At 42.9% G+C, this 24,926-nt stretch overlaps 1 protein-coding gene across 1 annotated transcript in view; it reads right to left on the bottom strand.

The window, feature by feature from the left end:
* The window catches only part of lman1 (lectin, mannose-binding, 1), a 68,485-nt gene that overhangs the window by 20,010 nt on the left and 23,549 nt on the right, over nucleotides 1-24,926 (bottom strand). Inside the window, exons 6-10 of the mRNA XM_072497326.1 lie at nucleotides 20,770-20,893; nucleotides 20,552-20,610; nucleotides 13,670-13,805; nucleotides 11,352-11,542; nucleotides 8,520-8,590 (exon numbers count right to left, since the gene is read on the bottom strand). Coding sequence (XP_072353427.1) covers nucleotides 8,520-8,590; nucleotides 11,352-11,542; nucleotides 13,670-13,805; nucleotides 20,552-20,610; nucleotides 20,770-20,893 — 581 coding nt within the window. The remainder of the gene's footprint in view (nucleotides 1-8,519; nucleotides 8,591-11,351; nucleotides 11,543-13,669; nucleotides 13,806-20,551; nucleotides 20,611-20,769; nucleotides 20,894-24,926) is intronic.

Here is a 24,926-nt window from a genome sequence, read left to right as displayed (position 1 = left end):
TCTTTCTTTCCCTGTCTTCCTTACCAACTTTTACAGATGCACCATAGAAAGCATCCTATCTGGCTGCATCACAGCCTGGTATGGCAACTGCTCGGCCCAAGACCACAAAAACCTTCAGAGAGTTGTGAACACAGCCCAGTCCATCACACGAACCCGCCTCCCATCCATTGACTCCATCTACACCTTCCACTGCCTGGGGAAAGCAGGCAGCATAATCAAAGACCCCTCCCACCCGGCTTACTCGCTCTTCCAACTTCTTCCATCGGGCAGGACATACAAAAGTCTGAGAACACGCACAAACAGACTCAAAAACAGCTTCTTCCCCACTGTTACCAGACTCCTAAACGACCCTCTTATGGACTGACCTAATACTACACCCCTGTATGCTTCGCCCGATGCCGGTGTTTATGTAGTTACATTGTGTACCTTGTGTTTCCCTATTTTGTATTTTCTTTTCTTTTCATGTACTTAATGATCTGTTGAGCTGCTCGCAGAAAAATACTTTTCACTGTTCCTCGGTACACGTGAGAATAAGCCAATCCAATCCAGAACACCTTTGTATCCAGGAATATTTAGTGCCCAGTCTTGTGATTTTGTAACCAGGTGTCCAATATCACAACATCATACTCCCATGTGGCTATTTGCAGCTGCCGCTCTACCTTATTTACCATGTTTTGTGCACTTACATATACGCACTGTAATTTAGACTTTATTGCACCCAAGGATGTTCACTTCAAGACAACACCAGGTTAAAGTCCAACAGGTTTGTTTCGATGTCACTAGCTTTCGGAGCGCTGCTCCTTCCTCAGGTGAATGAAGAGGTCTGTTCCAGAAACACATATATAGACAAATTCAAAGATGCCAAACAATGCTTGGAATGCGAGCATTAGCAGGTGATTAAATCTTTACAGATCCAGAGATGGGGTAACCCCAGGCTAAAGAGGTGTGAATTGTACCAAGCCAGGACAGTTGGTAGGATTTCGCAGGCCAGATGGTGGGGGATGAATGTAATGCGACATGAATCCCAGTTCCCGGTTGAGGCCGCACTCATGTGTGCGGAACTTGGCTATAAGTTTCTGCTCGGCGATTCTGCGTTGTCGCGGGTCCTGAAGGCCGCCTTGGAGAACGCTTACCCGGAGATCAGAGGCTGAATGCCCTTGACTGCTGAAGTGTTCCCCGACTGGAAGGGAACATTCCTGCCTGGTGATTGTTGCGCGATGTCCGTTCATTCGTTGTCGCAGCGTCTGCAAGGTCTCGCCAATGTACCACGCTTCGGGACATCCTTTCCTGCAGCGTATGAGGTAGACAACGTTGGCCGAGTCGCACGAGTATGTACCGCGTACCTGGTGGGTGGTGTTCTCACGTGTAATAGTGGTATCCATGTCGATGATCTGGCAAGTCTTGCAGAGATTGCCATGACAGGGTTGTGTGGTGTCGTGGTCACTGTTCTGAAGACTGGGTAGTTTGCTGCAAACAATGGTTCGTTTGAGGTTGCGCGGTTGTTTGAAGGCAAGTAGTGGGGGTGTGGGGATGACCTTGGCAAGATGTTCATCGTCATCAATGACGTGTTGAAGGCTGTGAAGAAGATGACGTAGTTTCGCCGCTCCGGGGAAGTACTGGACGACGAAGGGTATTCTGTCGGTTGTGTCCCATGTTTGTCTTCTGAGGAGGTCGGTCCGGTTTTTCGCTGTGGCGCGTTGGAACTGTCAATCGATGAGTCGAGTGCCATATCCCGTTCGTACGAGGGCATCTTTCAACGTCTGTAGATGTCTGTTACGCTCCTCCTCGTCTGAGCAGATCCTGTGTATACGGAGCGCTTGTCCATAGGGGATGGCTTCTTTAATGTGTTTAGGGTGGAAGCTGGAGAAGTGGAGCATCGTGAGGTTATCCGTGGGTTTGCGGTAAAGCGAAGTGCTGAGGTGACCGTCCTTGATGGAGACGAGTGTGTCCAAGAATGCAACTGATTTTGGAGAGTAGTCCATGGTGAGTCTGATGGTTGGATGGAACTTATTAATGTCATCGTGTAGTTGTTTCAGTGATTCTTCGCCGTGGGTCCAAAGGAAAAAAATGTCATCGATGTATCTGGTGTATAACATCGGTTGAAGGTCCTGTGCGGTGAGTAGGTCCTGTTCAAACTTGTGCATGAAGATGTTGGCGTATTGGGGTGCGAATTTGGTCCCCATGGCTGTTCAGTGCGTCTGGATGAAGAACTTGTTGTCGAAGGTGAAGACGTTGTGATCCAGAATGAAGCGGATGAGTTGCAGAATTGCGTCTGGAGATTGGCAGTTGTCGGTGTTGAGTACTGAGGCTGTTGCAGCAATGCCGTCGTCATGGGGGATGCTGGTGGAGAGTGCCGAGACGTCCATTGTGACGAGGAATGTACCTGGTTCAACTGGTCCATGGGTGCCGAGTTTCTGCAGGAAGTCCGTCGTGTCGCGACAGAAGCTGGGTGTACCTTGTATGATGGGTTTCAAGATGCCCTCGATGTAGCCAGAGAGGTTCTCACACAGGGTCCCATTGCCTGAAACGATAGGGCGGCCTGGTGTGTTGGCCTTATGTATTTTCGGGAGGCAGTAGAGATCTCCAATGCGGGGAGTACGTGGGATGAGAGCACGTAGGGTGCTCTGAAGATCTGGATCCAAGGTCTTGATCAGTCTGTTAAGCTGGCGGATGTGTTCCTTGGTCGGATCTGCGGGTAACTGTCTGTAGTGTTCTTGGTTGTTCAGTTGTCGGTATACTTCTTTGCAGTAGTCCGTTCTGTTCAGTACAACAGTGGCCCCCCCTTTGTCTGCTGGTTTGATGACTATGCTGCGGTTGGTCTTGAGAGCGCGGATGGCATTGCGTTGTGCTTGGGTGACGTTCGGGGCTGTCTTGTGAATGCGACTGATGAATCTGGCATTGACGCGACTCCTGACGGCTTGAGCATGCATGTCGCGTCTAAGGCAGCAGCCTTCCGGAGGGGTCCAATTCGACTCTTTCCTCTTCGATTGCCGCACCGCAGATCTCTCGGTCTGCTGTTCCGGTTCATTGGTAGTCTGCTTGGGTTCGCTGTTGGCCTCTTGGGGTCTGTGGAAGAATTCCCGGAGCCTCATTCGCCTGATGAATTCCTCCGTGTCTGCCGCGAGACTGATGGGGTCCATTTTGGTGGTGGTGCAGAAATTAAGCCCTCTGCTGAGGACTTCGATTTCATCTGGTTGAAGGGTGCAGTCTGACAAGTTGACAATAGATTTCCCTGTATTGTTTTCTACTGTGACACCGGTAGTTTTCTACTGTTCACCTTCGACAACAAGTTCTTCATCCAGACGCACGGAACAGCCATGGGGACCAAATTCGCACCCCAATACGCCAACATCTTCATGCACAAGTTTGAACAGGACCTACGCACCGCACAGGAACTTCAACCGATGTAATACACCAGATACATTGATGACATTTTTTTACTTTGGACCCACGGCGAAGAATCACTGAAACGACTACACGATGACATTAATAAGTTCCATCCAACCATCAGACTCACCATGGACTACTCTCCAAAATCAGTTGCATTCTTGGACACACTCGTCTCCATCAAGGACGGTCACCTCAGCACTTCGCTTTACCGCAAACCCACGGATAACCTCATGATGCTCCACTTCTCCAGCTTCCACTCTAAACACATTAAAGAAGCCATCCCCTATGGACAAGCGCTCCGTATACACAGGATCTGCTCAGACGAGGAGGAGCGTAACAGACATCTACAGACGTTGAAAGATGCCCTCGTACGAACGGGATATGGCACTCGACTCATCGATCGACAGTTCCAACGCGCCACAGCGAAAAACCGGACCGACCTCCTCAGAAGACAAACATGGGACACAACCGACAGAATACCCTTCGTCGTCCAGTACTTCCCCGGAGCGGAGAAACTACGTCATCTTCTTCACAGCCTTCAACACGTCATTGATGACGATGGACATCTTGCCAAGGTCATCCCCACACCCCCACTACTTGCCTTCAAACAACCGCGCAACCTCAAACGAACCATTGTTTGCAGCAAACTACCCAGTCTTCAGAACAGTGACCACGACACCACACAACCCTGTCATGGCAATCTCTGCAAGACGTGCCAGATCATCGACATGGATACCACTATTACACGTGAGACCACCACCCACCAGGTACGCGGTACATACTCGTGCGACTCGGCCAACGTTGTCTACCTCATACGCTGCAGGAAAGGATGTCCCGAAGCGTGGTACATTGGCGAGACCTTGCAGACGCTGCGACAACGAATGAACGGACATCGCGCAACAATCACCAGGCAGGAATGTTCCCTTCCAGTCGGGGAACACTTCAGCAGTCAAGGGCATTCAGCCTCTGATCTCCGGGTAAGCGTTCTCCAAGGCGGCCTTCAGGACCCGCGACAACGCAGAATCGCCGAGCAGAAACTTATAGCCAAGTTCCGCACACATGAGTGCGGCCTCAACCGGGAACTGGGATTCATGTCGCATTACATTCATCCCCCACCATCTGGCCTGCAAAATCCTACCAACTGTCCTGGCTTGGTACAATTCACACCTCTTTAACCTGGGGTTACCCCATCTCTGGATCTGTAAAGATTTAATCACCTGCTAATGCTCGCATTCCAAGCATTGTTTGGCATCTTTGAATTTGTCTATATATGTGTTTCTGGAACAGACCTCTTCATTCACCTGAGGAAGGAGCAGCGCTCCGAAAGCTAGTGACATCGAAACAAACCTGTTGGACTTTAACCTGGTGTTGTAAGACTTCTTACTGTGCTCACCCCAGTCCAACGCCGGCATCTCCACATCAAGATCATAAGTTACAGCTGATAAAAGCCATCGGGCTCAACTATTCTGCATTGCTTCAAAGTGATTCTTTGGTTTCAATTAGTGCCTGGGCCCCATGAAGGACAGTGAAACAGTTGTACAAAGATGATTTTTAAACCAAGTGATTCCCTAATAACTTTAGGTCTGAGCAAATGGCGATAGGGATTCGCCTTTAAACTTTTCAAATTAAATAGCGACGTGGCATCTTTATTTGACTAGCTCGATTATAGCAAACTGTTTAAAAATAAAAACATGCATTTGCTCATTTGATACAACTGCAAGGATTGTGTCTCAAGACTGATAATGTTCAATTTCCAAAACTGTGCTTTACGAAATTGAATTTGGTTTAAAAAAAAACAAAATTAAAGAAAAGGTGACCATGAAGTTGTGAAAAAAACAATTGGTTCACAAAGTTCCTCGGGGAAGGAAACCTTATTTAACCCCTTATTCAATCTGGCCAGTTTGAACTCCAGTTCAAAGTGCAATGTGACTGACACTTCACAAGGCCACATTAAGTCACCCATTACAAGAAGGGTTGGTCTTGCCCGCAACAGGATAATGATTCAAAAAGATACAAGAAATTAGAGAAATTTTAAGCGACTAAATATTTTCAGAGTAGTTGTGGACCTACAGAAGAAAAAATGTGTTGGAACTGGTCTAAATGGGCAAATACACAAACAGATGAAAAAGATGTAAAAGTTTCAAGATGCAACACAGTTTTGCAGCAGATTTTGTTTGTTTTTTCAAATAAAGGATTAACTCAGCCTAATTTTTTGAAACATTGACACTGGTCTCTTCAGAAAAATTGTGAAGCCACCGGCGAGGAGAGATATAACCTAGAGCATTAAGAATTTATCCAGATAATCCCTTCGACCAAAAGGTTCTACAGTATGATTAACAGATAAAAATTTAATTTAGTAGAGCAATTCCAGAGTACAACAACATCTGATCATCTTGTGACCGTGAGAAAGCTAGAAAAATATCCAGAACTTTCTGTACCTTGGATTTCATTTAATCCTTTTGGCGATCTAAATTACCTAATTTTGTATAGAGTACAAAATTTCAATTTGTGCTAACACATCAATTTCTGCTTTTTCCAATATTAGTGCGTATCACATTTAAAAATGCAAATAGCAGACATTACACACGTTTTATTCCTTAACATAACTCCCAAAGCATTTTTCACAATGGGTCAGAAGTTATGCTGTTGCAAAGTAACAGGGACTTGTGCTTTACTTACAGAAAACAAGAATAACATTTATCGCGTAACTTTAACGTAGCAAAATATATTCTTTAATATAGAGGCGCTTCACCGCAGCATTAAGCAAGTATTAACACTGAGCCACACACAAGAGATATTAGACAGAAAATATTCAAGTTTTATGGAGTGTCGTTGGGACATGCGGTCTACGTACTGGAGGTTTACCTGCACTGAAATTCATATACCACATAATTCATTTGCGTGGTACACAGAACCTTTTGGCTCGACGACAGCATAGTGTTAGTGGAAAATATTACTGCTATTCCTACTGTTTAACAGCAGCATGAACCAGCTAATTTCACCTGCTGCTCAAATGTTTAAGAAGCCTTACCCTTAGACCAGACACTTCAGTGTCCAAAAGTGGTGGCGCATTTGAGTATGTGCAGTATACAATCAGCAACAATTTGATTATCCCAATGAGGATTATATCAAATAGCACATGCATTTAGCTGTTTGCAAGAGACAGTGCAGAATGTGCTCAACCAACCCATGCTTACAAAACAAAGTACATAATGTCTACCGTTCAATATGATTCAATGACGGTGCACTAGTTGAACAATCCAAAGTGTGCCGAGAATTGGAGTAACAACCAATTTAAAATAATTAGTTGAGCTTGCAATGTGATTTACCAAAATCATGAGATTTACCAGAATGTTGCCTGGTATGGAGGGAAGATCTTATGAGGAAAGGCTGAGGGACTTGAGGCTGTTTTCGTTAGAGAGAGGAAGGTTAAGAGGGGACTTAATTGAGGCATACAAGATGATCAGAGGATTGGATAGGGTGGACAGTGAGAGCCTTTTTCCTCGGATGGTCATGTCTAGCATGAGGGGACATAGCTTTAAATTGAGGGGAGATAGATATAGGACAGATGTCAGAGGTAGGTTCTTTACTCAGAGAGTAGTAAGGGCATGGAATGCCCTGCCTGCAACAGTAGTGGACTCGCCAACACTAAGGGCATTCAAATGGTCATTGGATAGACATATAGATGATAAGGGAATAGTGTAGATGGGCTTTAGAGTGGTTTCACAGGTCGGCGCAACATCGAGGGCCGAAGGGCCTGTAATGTTCTATGTTCTTAGCTTGCTAAAAGCTATATAGAGAACAATTCCCTGTGTTTCAGTCTAAGAAAACGGAACAAGGGCAGCCTGCCTTTTGAATTAAAAGATGGGGATAATAGTTCCCTGGTACATATGCCAAGGCAATGTCATAACAAGTCTGAGCCAGCTTGCCAACCAATCTGCATCCTTTTCTCATGAAGGATAGGTTGTTGTCCCCTTAAAGATTTAACATTCTTTCCTGATGAGGCAAGAGAAAAAATGTTGATAGCATGACCCTCATTTCAAGTAGTACTCTGCGCTACCAAGGTACAATATGAATTTGAACCAAACTGCAAAAATAAATATATATTTAAACAAACTCACAAGAGAAGTAGTAATGTTGGTGGCTCACTTCCTTACTGATCAGCAGTCAAATGTGAACTAGTGATCCACTAAATTCTTTATAGAATCAAAGTATTCTGCCTGCACCATTTTCCAACAGTGGAAGGACACAATGTATAAAATCAAGTCAAGCTAAGACATCTTTAATGTTTTAAGAATACTTTGATTTTTGGGAAGGCATGTTTGTCCAATTAGTTCATGGGAAGTTAAGTATCACTCCCCAAGAGTAGCATTTGCTGTCCAGTCCTTTTTGTCCACGAAAAAGATGGCGGTGAGTTTTTTTCGTAACTCGTGTACTATTTTTAGATAAGGAGTTCCAGGACTTTGACCCAATGACAATGAAGTGACTGCAAGTTAGGATGGTGCACAACTTTACAGCAAACTTGAAAAGGTATTTTTATGCTGCCCTTGTTCTGCTTCTCGTCAGTAGAGGTTACATTTTGGGAGGTTCTGTAAAAGAAGCCGTGGCGAATTGTTGCACTGCATCTTGTAGGTGGCACTCACTGTCACAGTGATGTGCTGGTGGTGGAGGGTGTGAATATTTAGTAGTGAGTTAGTGAGTCAAACAAAGAGGACTGCTTTGTCCTGGATATTGTCAAGTTCTTGACTATTGTTGAAGCTGCATTTATCCAGGCAAGTGGAGCATATTCCATCACACTTCTGACTTGTGCTTTTGGTTGTGGAAAGGTTTTACCATGTTAGGTGGTGAGTCACTCACCATAGAATATCTAACCATTGATAGCCACAGGTCCAGCTAAGTTTCTGGTCAAGGACAAAACCTCCTACCCCACCTTAAGGATGCTGATCATGGGGAACATTAAGTAACTGTTGGGTAAGCACCAAGCATTTATATTACTTACCACAAACAAAGTACGATTTTCTGAACACAAGATTCAAAATGTTTAAAATACAATTATCTTAGGTTACATCTTACAGCAAATATGCAAGTTTCACATATAAAAATATTATTTGAAACCAACTGTTACTCACTTCAATTCACCAACATGCTTGAGCACTTCCTGCTGGTATCGCACAATATTATCAAGCTCTCCTTGAGGGAGCTAAAACAGAAAAAAAAACAGGAAGTAAACTTGAACAGGGCAGCATTGTAACATGTAAAGCAGCTTTCAAAACAATGGTTCTCCCACCTCAAAATGTACCATTAGTATAAATTTCTAAAAGGTATTAAGTCATTAAAACTCATGTTCAGATGTTGTTGAACAGGTACATTTTTCCATTATAAATATGTAAATCTGCATATATTAAGCAAACGTTACTTGCAAAGTGTTATTAATTACACATTAACACCCAATGGAAGTACTGCAGCAGTGCAAAGAAACTAATTAGAGTGCCATGTTTCCATTACAAACATAAATGGAGGAAACTTCCATGAAAATTTTTTTAAAAATGCATCAATTCAGAATGGGCACTAAATCATATGTCTGCATCATAGTCCAATTACCCACACCCCCAAATCACCCACAAAACTGTCTTGAACTCTTATATTAGAGTAAAGGGGTTTTTGAAGGGAATCAACTTTATTTTAGGATATCTTAGGAAAAGGTAACATCTAGACAGTGCCACAATATCACCAACACAAATGTACATTTTCTACAAATGTTATAGACCATTGACATGCTTGGCAGACTGCTTATAAGCCTCATGACATCTCATTCAAATATTTATACTGATATAACACAAGCACCTTTCAGGGATCTTTTTCTTGCTTATTGCACAACCTTTCAAGAAAGGTCTCCTCAAATTTCTTTCAATCATTTTTGTAAAGCAAAATGTTGCTTTTCACAGATGTTGCAAAAGCTGAAAGAAATACTTTTCACCTCCAACCAAGATCTTAAATCTTACCTAGACCATTGGAATAAGTGGCATTTCACCTCTATAGGTGAAAGTTTTGAGACAAGCTCACAGCTCTAAATAGGCACCGATGCACACCATCCAAAAAAAGTCGATAATTAGTTTAAATCTGAATCCTCAAAAGCGGTTATAAGGATATTTGGTCTGCAAATGGAAATGTTTTGCTGATGAAATAAGGTTAACCAAGTTGGAAGCTTAGCTACTTTGCTGGGCAAGGGCCACATTCAGCACCCCAATGTCTACAGAATCTAACCACGTTGTTACCTAATGCTACTCAGGGCAGCAGAAGAGAGAAGGGAGCACAACATTTAAAAACATAGAAAAAGCTGATATTAATGTTAAAAACATTTCCCAACTCAAACCTCACTACTAGAAAACTAGAAATAAGAGACCATGACTTGCACATTTTGTAATGGGAGTTCAAGTTGAAGATTTCAGGGGTGAAATTCTCCGGTATCGGCGCGATGTCCGCCGACAGGCGCCAAAAACGGCGCAAATCAGTCGGGCATCGTGCCGCCCCAAAGGTGCGGAATCCTCCGCATCTTGGGGGGCCGAGCCCCAACCTTGAGGGGCTAGGCCCGCGGCGGACTAATTTCCGCCCCGCCAGCTGGCGGAAAAGGCCTTTGTTGCCCCGGCGGCTGGCGCGGAAATGACATCTCCGGGCGGCGCATGCGCAGGAGCGTTAGCGGCCGCTCACGGCATCCCCGCGCATGCGCAGTGGAGGGGGTCTCTTCCGCCTCCGCCATGGTGGAGACCGTGGCGAAGGCGGAAGGAAAAGAGTGCCTCCATGGCACAGGTCCTCCCGCGGATCGGTGGGCCCCGATCGCTGGCCATGCCACCGTGGGGGCACCCCCCGGGGCCAGATCGCCCCGCGCCCCCCCAGCCCCCCGAAGCCCGCCCGCACCGCCGGTAAGGTAGGTGGTTCAATCCACGCCGGTGGGACAGGCATCCTAGCAGCGGGACTCCGGCCCAGGGGCGCTGGCCCCCGCCGAATCTCCGGTGCCGGAGAATTCGGCAACCGGCGGGGGCGGGATTCACTCCAGCCCCCGGCGATTCTCTGACCCGGCGGGGGGTCGTAGAATCTCGCCCCAGTTTTGCAGAATTGAAAAGAACATTGAATATCTAGACTATATGATAAGCTCCGATAGGAAATTTTTTACAAGTTTTGTACTCCTGTACCAAATCATCCCTTCATCGCAACTTCAGAAAAGTATCACAGCCCCATTATACTGGGAATGTTCCCATTTTCCAAACTAGCCATTTTCATAGGCTAGTTACACAGCCAAATCAGTCAATCTGGGCACAAAAGACAGTTTTTCCCCCCAACCTGGTATCCCCAAGATCAGAGTTGAAGCCGATACCAGGTAAACAAATAGTCATTTGGTAGTACAGAATGAGTATAGCTGAAAGGGACATTTTGTCAAAGCTTTGTCTTGCACTCATCAGGACAATCACAAGAATATCATTGGTTAAGAGAAACAGTAAATTTATACTGTATAAGAGGTGGTTGCAGATTGATTGGCAAGTGTACTCTGATTGGTAGAGATCTTGCCACGGAGAATGCATCAGTCAATGGTGACAGACAGTTAATTGTCAGGCAATGTGACTAACTGGTCAAGGTATTGCCTGAGGAATGAACCAGTATACGGCTATCACTTACTATGTTTAGTATTCTCCATGGCAATGCACCCATCAATCAGCAGCCTTTTTTCCACAAAGTATACAAGTTGTTTCCTCCAATATTGGCATTCTTGCAAGATTAAAGCTTTAACAAAATGTATTCTTTCAGCAATAATACAAGGTTATAGAGGAACATCTTTGCAAGAGTGCTCCCACTGAGTCGATGCTGAAAGCTTACCTCTCAGCCTTGATATCCTTACTGTGGCAAGAAATCTGACATATTGCTTTTAGTTTGAAACACTAAACTCAGCCATACATTTCAGTACTTACCTGCCCTGCTTGTGGTGCAGTATTAGTCCCCCTCTTTGACATCTCCTCTGTCACTAGGGAGACATACCTCCTTTGCTCATCCAGAATCATGCTGAGTTGTCTGTTCAACTGTTTGATTTCAAGATGGATACGGTTCTGACCTTCAAAGATTTGTCTCAATTCCCGCTCATTCACTGTTTCAAACAAATCAGCTACAGAAATATAATAAGTGAACTTAGGTTGGATTTCAATCACTTTAATTTACTGAGCATTTGTCAGTTACAAAACTACTTATATTACGACAAAACATACCCAATTGGGGAACCACACTATTCAGAAGTGCATCATTGGCAGTATGTGCACATACTGCCAGGCATTATCCAACCATTATTTTCAATGAAAATCATGTCTTGTTAAGAGGAAAAAGGAGATTTATGTAAGGCTGAGGAAACAAGGTTCAGACAGGGTGGAGGAGGGATACAAGATAGCCAGGAGGGAACTGAAGAAAGGGATTAGGAGAGCTAAGGGAGGGCATGAACAATCTTTGGCAGGTAGGATTAAGGAAAACACCACGGCCTTTTACACAATATGAGAATGACTAGAGCGAGGGTCGGTCCGATCAAGGACAGTAGCGGGAGATTGTGTATCGAGTCTGAAGAGATAGGAGAGGTCTTGAATGAGTACTTTTCTTCTGTATTTACAAATGAGAGGGGCCATATTGTTGAAGAGGACAGTGTGAAACAGACTGTTAAGCTCGAGGAAATACTTGTTAGGAAGGAAGATGTGTTGGGTATTTTGAAAAACTTGAGGACAGACAAGTCCCCCGGGCCTGACGGGATATATCCAAGGATTCTATGGGAAGCAAGAGATGAAATTGCAGAGCTGTTGGCAATGATCTTTTCGTCCTCACTGTCAACAGGGGTGGTACCAGGGGATTGGAGAGTGGCGAATGTCGTGCCCCTGTTCAAAAAAGGGACTAGTGATAACGCTGGGAATTACAGGCCAGTTAGTCTTACTTTGGTGGTATGCAAAGTAATGGAAAGGGTACTGAAGGATAGGATTTCTGAGCATCTGGAAAGACACTGCTTGATTAGGGATAGTCAGCACGGATTTGTGAGGGGTAGGTCTTGCCTTACAAGTTTTACTGAATTCTTTGAGGTGGTGACCAAGCATGTGGATGAAGGTAAAGCAGTGGATGTAGTGTACATGGATTTTAGTAAGGCATTTGATAAGATTCCCCATGGTAGGCTTCTGCAGAAAGTAAGGAGGCATAGGATAGTGGGAAATTTGGCCAGTTGGATAACGAACTGGCTAACCGATAGAAGTCAGAGAGTGGTGGTGGATGGCAAATATTCAGCCTGGATCCCAGTTACCAGTGGCGTACCGCAGGGATCAGTTCTGAGTCCTCTGCTGTTTGTGATTTTCATTAATGACTTGGATGAGGGAGTTGAAGGGTGGGTCAGTAAATTTGCAGACGATACGAAGAATGGTGGAGTTGTGGACAGTGCGGAGGGCTGTTGTCAGCTGCAAAGAGACATAGATAGGATGCAGAGTTGGGCTGAGAAGTGGCAGATGGAGTTTAACCCTGAAAAGTGTGAGGTTGTCCATTTTGGAAGGACAAATATGAATGCGGAATACAGGGTTAACGGTAGACTTCTCGGCAATGTGGAGGAGCAGAGAGATCTTGGGGTCTATGTTCATACATCTTTGAAAGTTGCCACTCAAGTGGATAGAGCTGTGAAGAAGGCCTATGGTGTGCTCGCGTTCATTAACAGAGGGATTGAATTTAAGATCCGTGAGGTGATGATGCAGCTGTACAAAACTTTGGTAAGGCCACATTTGGAGTACTGTGTACAGTTCTGGTCGCCTCGTTTTAGGAAGGATGTGGAAGCTTTGGAAAAGGTGCAAAGGAGATTTGCCAGGATGTTGCCAGGAATGGAGAGTAGGTTTTACAAGGAAAGGTTGAGGGTGCGAGCCCTTTTCTCATTAGAACGGAGAAGGATGAGGGGCGACTTGATAGAGGTTGATAAGATGATCAGGGGAATAGATAGAGTAGAAAGTCGGAGACTTTTTCCCCGGGTGGAACAAACCATTACAAGGGGACACAAATTTAAGGTGAATGGTGGAAGATATAGGGGGGGATGTCAGAGGTACTGCCCTGTAAATTCTATGATAATCTATGATTAATCTAGGACAAAGGTTCGGCACAACATCGTGGGCCGAAGGGCCTGTTCTGTGCTGTAGTTTTCTATGTTCTATCAATCACAAAGGAACAAAATCCAACAGTTTATAATGTATGGAACTAAATAAATTTAAAATGTTTAAAAACCTTCCCCAACCTGCTTCTCCTTGCGCATCAGGGTGATCTTTTTGAAACTCTTCTTTCTTCTTATCAAGTGCCTGTTGGAAATTTTCATACTCCTCTCGATATTTCTCTTTTTCTTCTTGGGGAATTGTTGAATCAGCAGGCTCCTCCTATACCAGATACCAAAAGTTATTCATTTTTAAACCAAATAAAAAAATCATTTTAAGGACATTAATTCAAAAATCAAGCGAGCCCAGTTACTTATTAAGCCAAGTGCATCGCCACAACACCAACAAGAAGGAATAATAGTCCCTGCAAAAACCAGCAAGGTACAAGAATGAAATGAAAATGCTAGGTAGAAAAATATTTAATTTCAATTATAGACTGATGGTTTGTGGCATTGTACCAAACCATACCTAAACCAAGGACCCCATTTCAATCAATGGTGTCTTGTTGAGTCAGCTGATCTCAACCCAAGACAGCAGGGAAATGGTAAAATGAGCTCAAATAGGGCAAGTCTTCTGGCTTCACATAGGATGCGGTCAACTTCGTTGAGGGTTGTTGTACCAAAGGAACCCAGGTCTCAGAAAAAGCTGCTAATATTGGGTGGCGGTGGTATGGAGAGGAGAACCTTAAATTCAGAATGTGATACTAATTCTAGAATGGCTAATTAAATTTAGCCATTGCTTAGAATTCAACATTTAAGAGTCAAAATGCTGGCATTCATTAGACGCTGTGGCAGCCGAATCAGTTGCTACAATATAATTTCAAATACTTCCCTCCTGTTTGAACAATTGTAGGATTGATGATGACATTTTGGTCCAGTAAAATGGTCATTGCACTGTTTCACATGAACAGCTTAACACCATAATTTCTACGGCTGGTGATTGGAAATTACATACACATAGAAATCAAAGCACAGGAAAAAATATTCAAAAGTTTGTAGCTAGGAAAATCCAGTAATTATGTGCCGAATGCAAATGTTCCAGTTGTGTGGTTCAATCCAAGCTATTAGCACAAATCTGACTAAAGAATTGATATGCATGTTCGCTGGTTACTACAAATTTGAAAGACACTAAAGAAATAACTATTATTTTTCTAGTTGTACTGAACATGCTTTTGGGTTCAGTCATTGTACATTTTTTCACATGCCATTTTACGTTACGTTACGTCTACGTTAATACAGCAGGTCTATTGGCATGGACTGGCATACTTGGGCAGCCTTGAACATTGAAGGTCAGGTCATTCTGGTGACAGTGAGCCTATAATCTTTCCATAAAGATTTTTGGCACAAAACAACTTGCAAAATTTTGAGACAGGTAGCACAAGGTTGTAATTACACGTTTCAATTCTGGAGCTGACAACGCATTAGAGAAACCATTGTTCTTCTGATTCTACTTTTCAGTATTTCAGTTGAGAATATTGTTACAATTCGTATGGAAAATGATCATTTAAAACTTCTAGTCAGTCAACAGCTGGAAGAATAATAATATTTTACATTTTAAAACTTTTCCTGTAACACTGGACTACAAGCACGATTGAGCAAAACTTTTTCTTATCCATGCATGAGCTTCCACTTGCAGTACTGCAAGATGAATTCTTAACATAATTAAATCTCAATTGTAACAATATGCAACGATGTCCATTTTCCAATCTTAATAAATACAACCTCTATGTACTCTAAACTACATTCAATAGTTAGATTTCAAATTTGATTCTTTACAATCCATTGTAATATTTAACTTGTGCAATGCTAAACTTTTGATAAAAGAGACAACTCATAATTGCATGGAGCTCTCCCCAGTACTATCATTCTTCACACTGAAGAGCAAATAACTATTTCTATTAAGAAGTCTATTTCTCATAAGAAACATTACACACATGGATAATAGACCAGAGGATAATAGAAGAGACCCCAGAAATCTGTTACAACTATACAACACAAATAAAGTAATGAAGGAGCACAGCTTTCATTTCTCATTGTTTCTCTGTTGAATGTTGGTTTAGATTACGTAACCAAATAGGGTTAGTACAAAAGCAAAGAAGGTCAATCGACCCGAAGTGCTAACTCTGTTTCTCCCTGCATAGTTGGTTGTCAGACTTGTTGAGTATTTCCAGCATCTTCCGTTTTGTTTCAAATTGATATAGTATTCTTTGATCTGGTCAAAATCCACACAAAACAATGGAGGATAACATTGCAAATGTGTTTGGTTAAATGATCACATTGTATGCATCTTCTTCAAACAACTTGACATCAGAATATTGCACAACAAATTGGGAGGAGAAGGCCACACGGCCCCTTGACCCTGCATCATGACTCCAGGCACTACATAGAGAACTAATCCAAATGGCAGGTACAGGGACTGTGCTACAATCACAAGGACTATTTTGACCATTAATGGGGAAGATAGCCTTGATGAAAATATATCCCTGAGCTTACAAAGGTCAAAATGTAAGCTGTAATACTGCCATTAACAGTATTTGAGTGCTTTACCTTAATATTTACGGTCATTTGTCATTTTAAATAATAAAGTTCAGTGTATTCTAGTTTGCACTCGATATATCTCCAGTGACATACAGTAGGATCCTGAAAAATGAATCAACCCCAGTTGAAAAATATAAATTACTGAAGTGGAAAGGGACAGGCTGCAGAAGCCAACAACCCAGTTTCCTTGTTGGCATCAGTACTGTCCGGTTTGAATTAAATTTGTAGCCATGTCAATGACATAGAAGCAAGACAGTGGCACAGATATCACTGCCCTAGTAATCCAATGGCCCAGGCCAATGCTCTGGGGTTATGTCAGCTGGTGGAATGTAAATTTGATTTTAAAAATCCGGACTATAAAGCTAGTCTCAGTAATAGTGACCACGACAACTATGATCAATTGTTGCAAAAATTCATTAATATCCTTTCAGAAAAACTGCCATCCTTATCAGATCTGGCCTACATATGCCTCCAGACCCACAGTTATATACATGACTCTTAAATGCCCTCCGAACAAGGCAATAAATGTTGATCTGGTCAATAACATCCACAATCTTTTAAATCTTGCTTTCAATTAGCCTTTAATAGCATTCACATTTCAAAGAATGTACAAGACATATGCTTAAAATTACACAGGTGTGCTTGAAACTGCAAGAGCAAAAAGACTCTACATCCGAAAAGAAAATGCCAGTACTTCGATCATTTGATCAGAACTGGAAATCTACAGAGAGTTCTTCTAGAGGACAAAGTGGAGAACAGCAGAAAGGGGTGGATCTAGGCATAATTAGATGTTAGCTGTCACAGAGCAGTTGAAGATGAAGTACCGTGAATGAGAGAGGATTGTACAAGATGAACGTGACAGTATATTTCTAGGTCGGAGTAGCTACAAGCAGCAGCAATATACATTTCAGAAAGTGGTCACTTTACAGGTCGACAAAAAACAGCAAGAGGTAGGGAGTCTACTATGAGTCTAGTCTCAAATAGGTATATAAACCTTGATAACCACATAAAGGGCAGCAGTTTAAAGTATGTAGCTGCAAGAGGACCATGAAGCAAATGGCACACTGGGGCAATTAACATCATATTAACCCATGGGATTAAAACAGAACAGTACGGTGTAATCGATAATGGTTAAGGGACACAAGTAGGAATGGGTTGATTTTCAGACTGAGGCAAGTGTATAGTGTTGTCCCTCAAGTGTCAATATTAGGATCAAACAAATGATCCCCAAGTCTCGAGAAACAGGCCATCAGAAAGCCTGGAGCCTTGGGGCAGAGGAAGGGATCAAATTATTGACTATCTACTGGTGATTCACCACTATTGTTGGTGTGGCATACAACAATCACTTTTCCAATAAATGTTGGCATTAACTAATTGCTGGAGCATTGATCTGCATAACATTACATGAAAGTCCTGGCTGATGATTAGTCAAAATGGCAACTAAGCCATGTTGCAATACTGTGTGTGTTTAGGAGCTCTTGACTAGAATACGGCAATTTTCGGGAACCTTGGATGACGAGTGATATTGTAGGCCTCGTCAAAAAGAAAAAGGAGGCATTTGTCAGGGCTAAAAGGCTGGGAACAGACGAAGCCTGTGTGGAATATAAGGAAAGTAGGAAGGAACTTAAGCAAGGAGTCAGGAGGGCTAGAAGGGGTCACGAAAAGTCATTGGCAAATAGGGTTAAGGAAAATCCCAAGGCTTTTTACACGTACATAAAAAGCAAGAGGGTAGCCAGGGAAAGGGTTAGCCCACTGAAGGATAGGCAAGGGAATCTATGTGTGGAGCCAGAGGAAATGGGCGAGGTACTAAATGAATACTTTGCATCAGTATTCACCAAAGAGAAGGAATTGGTAGATGTTGAGTCTGGAGAAGGGGGTGTAGATAGCCTGGGTCACATTGTGATCCAAAAAGACGAGGTGTTGGGTGTCTTAAAAAATATTACGGTAGATAAGTCCCCAGGGCCTGATGGGATCTACCCCAGAATACTGAAGGAGGCTGGAGAGGAAATTGCTGAGGCCTTGACAGAAATCTTTGGATCCTCGCTGTCTTCAGGGGATGTCCCGGAGGACTGGAGAATAGCCAATGTTGTTCCTCTGTTTAAGAAGGGTAGCAAGGATAATCCCGGGAACTACAGGCCGGTGAGCCTTACTTCAGTGGTAGGGAAATTACTGGAGAGAATTCTTAGAGACAGGATCTACTCCCATTTGGAAGCAAATGGACGTATTAGTGAGAGGCAGCACGGTTTTGTGAAGGGGAGGTCGTGTCTCACTAACTTGATAGAGTTTTTCGAGGAGGTCACTAAGATGATTGATGCAGGTAGGGCAGTAGATGTTGTCTATATGGACTTCAGTAAGGCCTTTGACAAGGTCCCTCATGGTAGACTAGTACAAAAGGTGAAGTCACACGGGATCAGGGGTGAGCTGGCAAGATGGATACAGAACTGGCTAGGTCATAGAAGGCAGAGAGTAGCAATGGAAGGATGCTTTTGTAATTGGAGGGCTGTGACCAGTGGTGTTCCACAGGGATCAGTGCTGGGACCTTTGCTCTTTGTAGTATATATAAATGATTTGGAGGAAAATGTAACTGGTCTGATTCGTAAGTTTGCAGACGACACAAAGGTTGGTGGAATTGCGGATAGCGATGAGGACTGTCTGAGGATACAGCAGGATTTAGATTGTCTGGAGACTTGGGCGGAGAGATGGCAGATGGAGTTTAATCCGGACAAATGTGAGGTAATGCATTTTGGAAGGTCTAATGCAGGTAGGGAATATACAGTGAATGGTAGAACCCTCAAGAGTATTGAAAGTCAAAGAGATCTAGGAGTACAGGTCCACAGGTCATTGAAAGGGGCAACACAGGTGGAGAAGGTAGTCAAGAAGGTATACGGCATGCTTGCCTTCATTGGCCGGGGCATTGAGTATAAGAATTGGCAAGTCATGTTGCAGCTGTATAGAACCTTAGTTAGGCCACACTTGGAGTATAGTGTTCAATTCTGGTCGCCACACTATCAGAAGGATGTGGAGGCTTTAGAGAGGGTGCAGAAGAGATTTACCAGAATGTTGCCTGGTATGGAGGGCATAAGCTATGAGGAGCGATTGAATAAACTCAGTTTGTTCTCACTGGAACGAAGGAGGTTGAGGGGCGACCTGATAGAGGTATACAAAATTATGAGGGGCATAGACAGAGTGGATAGTCAGAGGCTTTTCCCCAGGGTAGAGGGGTCAATTACTAGGGGGCATAGGTTTAAGGTGAGAGGGGCAAGGTTTAGAGTAGATGTACGAGGCAAGTTTTTTTACGCAGAGGGTAGTGGGTACCTGGAACTCGCTACCGGAGGAGGTAGTGGAAGCAGGGACGATAGGGACATTTAAGGGGCATCTTGACAAATATATGAATAGGATGGGAATAGAAGGATACGGACCCAGGAAGTGTAGAAGATTGTAGTTTAGTCGGGCAGTATGGTCGGCACGGGCTTGGAGGGCCGAAGGGCCAGTTCCTGTGCTGTACATTTCTTTGTTCTTTGTTTGTTCCTGGATGCTAATACTCTACAAAGTGCAAATCAAATTTAGTGGAATAACATGAGCGATGAGGGATCAGAGTTTGAAAGAAGACCAAATAACTAGGGCTGCATTCAGTCCAACTAAAGATAAGGATGGTGTTGATAAAATAAACAGAAGAGGTATATCACTGTTATCAATGGGGAAATCCAAAACAAGTAAAAATCATCTCAATAGTGAGAAAAAAAAGGATAAGATCAGGAGATATACTTTGTCAATTCTAGAAAATATAATGCCCTGCACCAGCATGATAGTTGAAACATTAATCATATCAGAAATGTGCTGGATAATTAATTATAAATGAATTTGCAGCACATTTAATTAAAAGGAAATCCAAATTCAGGCATGAATAGTTGAATAGTTTTATCCCATGTTACCATGATAAAATAGTTTCCAGCTGACAGTTAAGGGTGTAGTCCACCTCTTTTCAAAATAGTCATTACAAGTGTTGAAACCAGTGAAGATGATGAAGGAGATGCATTAGTGGTTTAAAGTCCATTATTAGTGCAAGGTTGCAAGATTTCATCAACCATTCCAAAGGTTGAGCAATTTATTATTTTACTGGTCATGTCGATAAAACAAAACATTAGCTCGCCCATTCAGGAAATTCATGATGTTCATCATCTTGCAGATTGAATGCAAGTTTAAAATTTCTCTTTTAATACCCCAATACATGCAAGCTTCAAGCAAAAGGATGACCGTAATAATTTGCATTAAACCACATGAGCAAAAGCCAAAATGTGTTCGCTTTCAGTCCTCTTCTTTCTCATTTTGTTACCACCTGACAATTTATACAAATTCTGACTTGCCAGGTATGTTGCTTTGGCTCATCATACAACATTTTCAATTAATAATAGTTTTTTAATAAAATCTTACCGCCGGTCTGCCAGGTTCCAAAAGTCTGAATGTCAGAAAAGACAAGACATCGTGGTCATCTGTCCAAGAAATAAATAAATGCATCATTCATCTATATGTTTGATTGTGACGTTCGTACTAAGCTGCGCACCAATTCCAGTTTCAAACAAACATTTCTACAACACTACAAAATAAAATTTTGCACACCTAACGTTTTTGCCAAAAATAAAATACCCCACCTGCAAGACCTCCAGTTGCTGCAGAGATTCCAAAATAACCTTCAGATGGAAGGACCATATTTTCTACTCTGGCACAAAGTTCATAATCGTCATTATTCGGAGTAAAGCCATTATGTAGCATAACCTACAACAGAAGACATGAACATGTATTTTTGCAATTCTTATGACTATGTGCAATAGTGGCCTAGGTTAGTGTTTTTCGATTAGGCAGGCTGTCTATTTTTTCCTTTTTTTGATTAAACATGCTGTAGATCTGACTTAAAAGAACTACTTAAAAGAGGATCCTCTTTGGTTGTTAGTGGAACACAGAGAGGCGAGTCCTTACAATACAAAAAATGAAAGAATTATATCCTATTTTAAGAGAGGTCTTTAGAATGCAGCTTAAAACAATAAAAATGTAAATACAGGCGCACATTGAAAACTTCTGCAACAAGGCAGAAAACTCAATAGGAGGAAACTGCTCCTCAGAATGAAGCAAAATTATCTTTCAATTATTTAGTGTTAAAAATAAAAATGATTTAATCAGAAAATTAAACAAATCAGCAACTATGCTACTCAAATGTTGATATTTTAAAAGGGAGCTGTCCTGATGGCTCACTGAACACTTGCCTCACACAATACAGTTTGACTGCGGGGATTCTCACTAGTCCAGATAATACGTGGTTAGTTATCTTTTGAGGCAAAAGTCAAGGCTGAGAGATGCAAAAAGCTCCAAAATTAAGTACTCTGGCAGATATCCCAAATGCTAAAATTCACAGTTAATGCCAATGGTTTATTATAGTCAACATATCATTAAGGACAACTTGCTCAGTGAAGGGAGAACAAAGTAAATAATTCTAATGGGAGACTTAATCAAACACAAGCCTAAGCACTTTTCTTCCCAGTTTAAATGTCAGTAAATGTAGCATTTGGCTTTCTTGAGCCAGTATGAAAAATAAGCCAAGACAGGCAATTCTCGTTTTGATCCAATATTCATTCATGGCCCCAAAAAATGTACCAGATATAGAAGACATGACATCCTGGAGGCATCAACCACAAAATGAAGAAGTTTCATCTGATCAGACAGTTAGAAGGACTTGAAACTTCAAAGGAGATGCTGTTTTTATTCTTTTGTTTCATCTTCAGTAGCTGATGAGTGTTTTACTATTGTCTCCAACCTAGGACACTAACTTTCTATCAATTCAGCTAACTAGTTTAGTAAAGATTTAGGACAGATCAAATAAATAAAGTTGGACAGACATGGCAGGTTAGATGGTATGCAGTGACTGCAACATGTGGGAGTTTGTGGAATGCACCGCAATCCTGTATCAGCAGTTGGAGGAACCAGTTCAGAGTTGTTGTAGACGTGTCGGACATTAGGAAGGGTGAAAAAAGTTTCATGAACATTTCTGGAAGGCAGTACACCTACTTTAAAAACATTTTTTTTTTTTTAGAGTAGCCAATTCTTCTTCCCCCCCCCCCCCCCCCCCCCCCCCCCCCCCCCAAAGGGGCAAAGTAGCGTGACAAATTCACTTGCATAGATACATAGAAGATAGGAGCAGGAGGAGGCCTTTTGGCCCTTCTGAGCCTGCTCCGCCATTCATCACGATCATGGCTGATCATCCAACTCAATAGCCTAATCCTGCTTTCTCCCCATAGCCTTTGATCCCATTCTCCCCAAGTGCTATATCCAGCCGCCTCTTGAATATATTCAAAGTTTTTGCATCAACTACTTCCTATGGAAATGAATTCCACAGGCTCACCACTGTGTGTGAAGAAATGTCTCCTTATCTCTGTCCAAAATAGTTTACTCTGAATCCTCAGACTGTTACTCCAGGTTCTGGACACACCCATCATTGGTAACATCTTCCCTGCATCTACCCTGTCTAGTCCGATTAGAATTTTATAAGTTTCTATGAGGACCCCCCTCATTCTTCCCCAACCTAGTCAATCTCTCCTCATATGACAGTCCCGCCATCCCTGGAATCAATCTGGTAAGCCTTCGCTGCACTCACTCAAGATCGACAATATCCTTCCTCAGAAAAGGAGACCAAAACTGCACACAATACTCCAAGTGTGGCCTCACCAAGGCCCTGTACAATTACAGCAACACATCCCTGCTTCTATACTCGAAACCTCTTGGAATTAAGGCCAACATACCATTAACCTTCTTTACCGCCTGCTGCACTTGCATGCTTACCTTCAGCGAATGGTGCACAAGGACACCCAGGTCCCGCTGCACACTCCCCTCTATCAATTTACAACCATTCAGGTAGTAATCTGCCTCCCTGTTTTTGCTTCCAAAGTGAATAACCTCACTCTTATCCAGATTATACTGCATCTGCCATTGATTTGCCCACTCGCCCAACCTGTCCAGATTTTGTAGGATCCCTGCATCCTCGTCAAAATTCACCCTCCCACCTAATTTGGTATCATCTGCAAACTTTGAGATGTTACATTTTGTTCCCTCATCCAAATCATTAATATATATTGTGAATAGCTGGGGTCCCAGCACCGTTCCCTGTGGTACCCCACTAGTTACTGCCTGCCAATTTGAAAAGGACCCATTAATCCCTACTCTTTGTTTCCTCTCTGCCAACCAGTTTTCTATCCACCTCAATACATTTCCCCCAATCCCATGCGCTTTCATTTTGCACAATAATCTCTTATGTGGGACTTTGTCAAACACCTTATGAAAGTCCAAATATCCACATCGACTGGCTTCCCCTTGTCAACTGTACTGGTCACCTCTTCAAAGAATTCCAACAGATTTGTCAAGCATGATTTTCCCTTCATAAATCCATGCGGACTCTGACTGATCCTGCCACTGCTTTCTAAATGTTCCACATAAAGTCCTTGATAATGGATTCAAGCATTTTCTCCACTACGGACATTAGGCTTACTGGTCTATAATTCCCTGCTTTCTCTCTACCTCCCTTTTTGAATATCAGAGTGACGTGAGCTACCCTCCAATCTGCAGAGACAGTTATAGAGTCTATAGAATCCTGGAAGATGACCACCAATGTGTCCACTATTTCCAGAGCCACCTCCTAAAGCACTCTGGGATGCAGATTCTCAGGACCTGGGGATTTAGCCGTCTTCAATCCCATCAGTTTTCCCAGCACCATTTCTCTACTAATGTTGATCTCCCTCAGTTCTTTCCTCTCACTAAACCTTTCATTCTCCAACATTTCTGATATCTGATTTGTGTCCTCTTTTGTGAAGACAGAACCAAAGTATGTATTCAATTGCTCAGCCATTTCTTTGTCCCTTATCATGCATTCCCCTGTTTCTGTCTGTAGGTGGCCTACATTGCGCTTTACCAATCTCTTTCTCTTCACATATCTACAGAAACTCTTGGTGTCACTCTTTATGTTCCCTGCACGCTTCCTTTCGTACTGTACTTTCCCCTTCTTAATCAATCCCTTCGTCCTTCTTTGCTGAATTCTAAACTGCTCCCAATCCTCAGACCTATTATTTTTCTTGGCCAATCTGTATGCTTCAGCCTGCACATCTTTTTGGGTTGTAGGGGTGAGACCCATGCAGACACGGGGAGAACGTGCAAACTCCACACGACAGTGACCTGGGGCTGGGATCGCACCCGGGTCCTCGGCGCCGTGAGGCAGCAATGCTAACCACTGCAGCACTGTGCTGTCCCCGGTACACCCCTTTAGTTAAGTAGAATCAAGTTGTCAATGGTCAAGGACAGCAAGGAGTCAGGGAGACATGAGGTTCCAGTATTGGAGGAGCCACAGACAGCCAACATGTACAAGGTACCTGATACTTTGGTGCATGAGAACAATGATAGTAGGGTGAATGAGCAAGCTGACCACAATGCCAACCATGCCATGTATGGGGAAGTGTAAAAGGAACATGGTAGAGCTACAGAATATATACATTGTACTCTGCAGCTGCATTCCAATGGTTATATTGCCTGTCTGGTGCCAGAATTAAGGCCATCGCCTTGCTGTCAAAGAACTTGGTGAGGGGGGCGGGGAGAATCCAGATGCCATGGTCAAAGTAGGAGCCAATGACATGAAATAGAACTAGGAATGATATTCTGCTGTGAGAGAGCCAGTTTAAGGAGTCAGGATCCAAAATAAAATGTCGAACCTTGAAAAAAATGTAATAATCTAATCTGAAGATGGAATTATTAAACAGAACAAGGTGGGTGTTGT

This window comes from Scyliorhinus torazame, chromosome 3 (assembly GCF_047496885.1).
Source record: "Scyliorhinus torazame isolate Kashiwa2021f chromosome 3, sScyTor2.1, whole genome shotgun sequence".
In the NCBI taxonomy this organism is placed as follows: Eukaryota; Metazoa; Chordata; class Chondrichthyes; order Carcharhiniformes; family Scyliorhinidae; genus Scyliorhinus; species Scyliorhinus torazame.
Note: the sequence above shows the minus strand (reverse complement) of the source record. Positions and strands in the feature narration are given on the sequence as shown.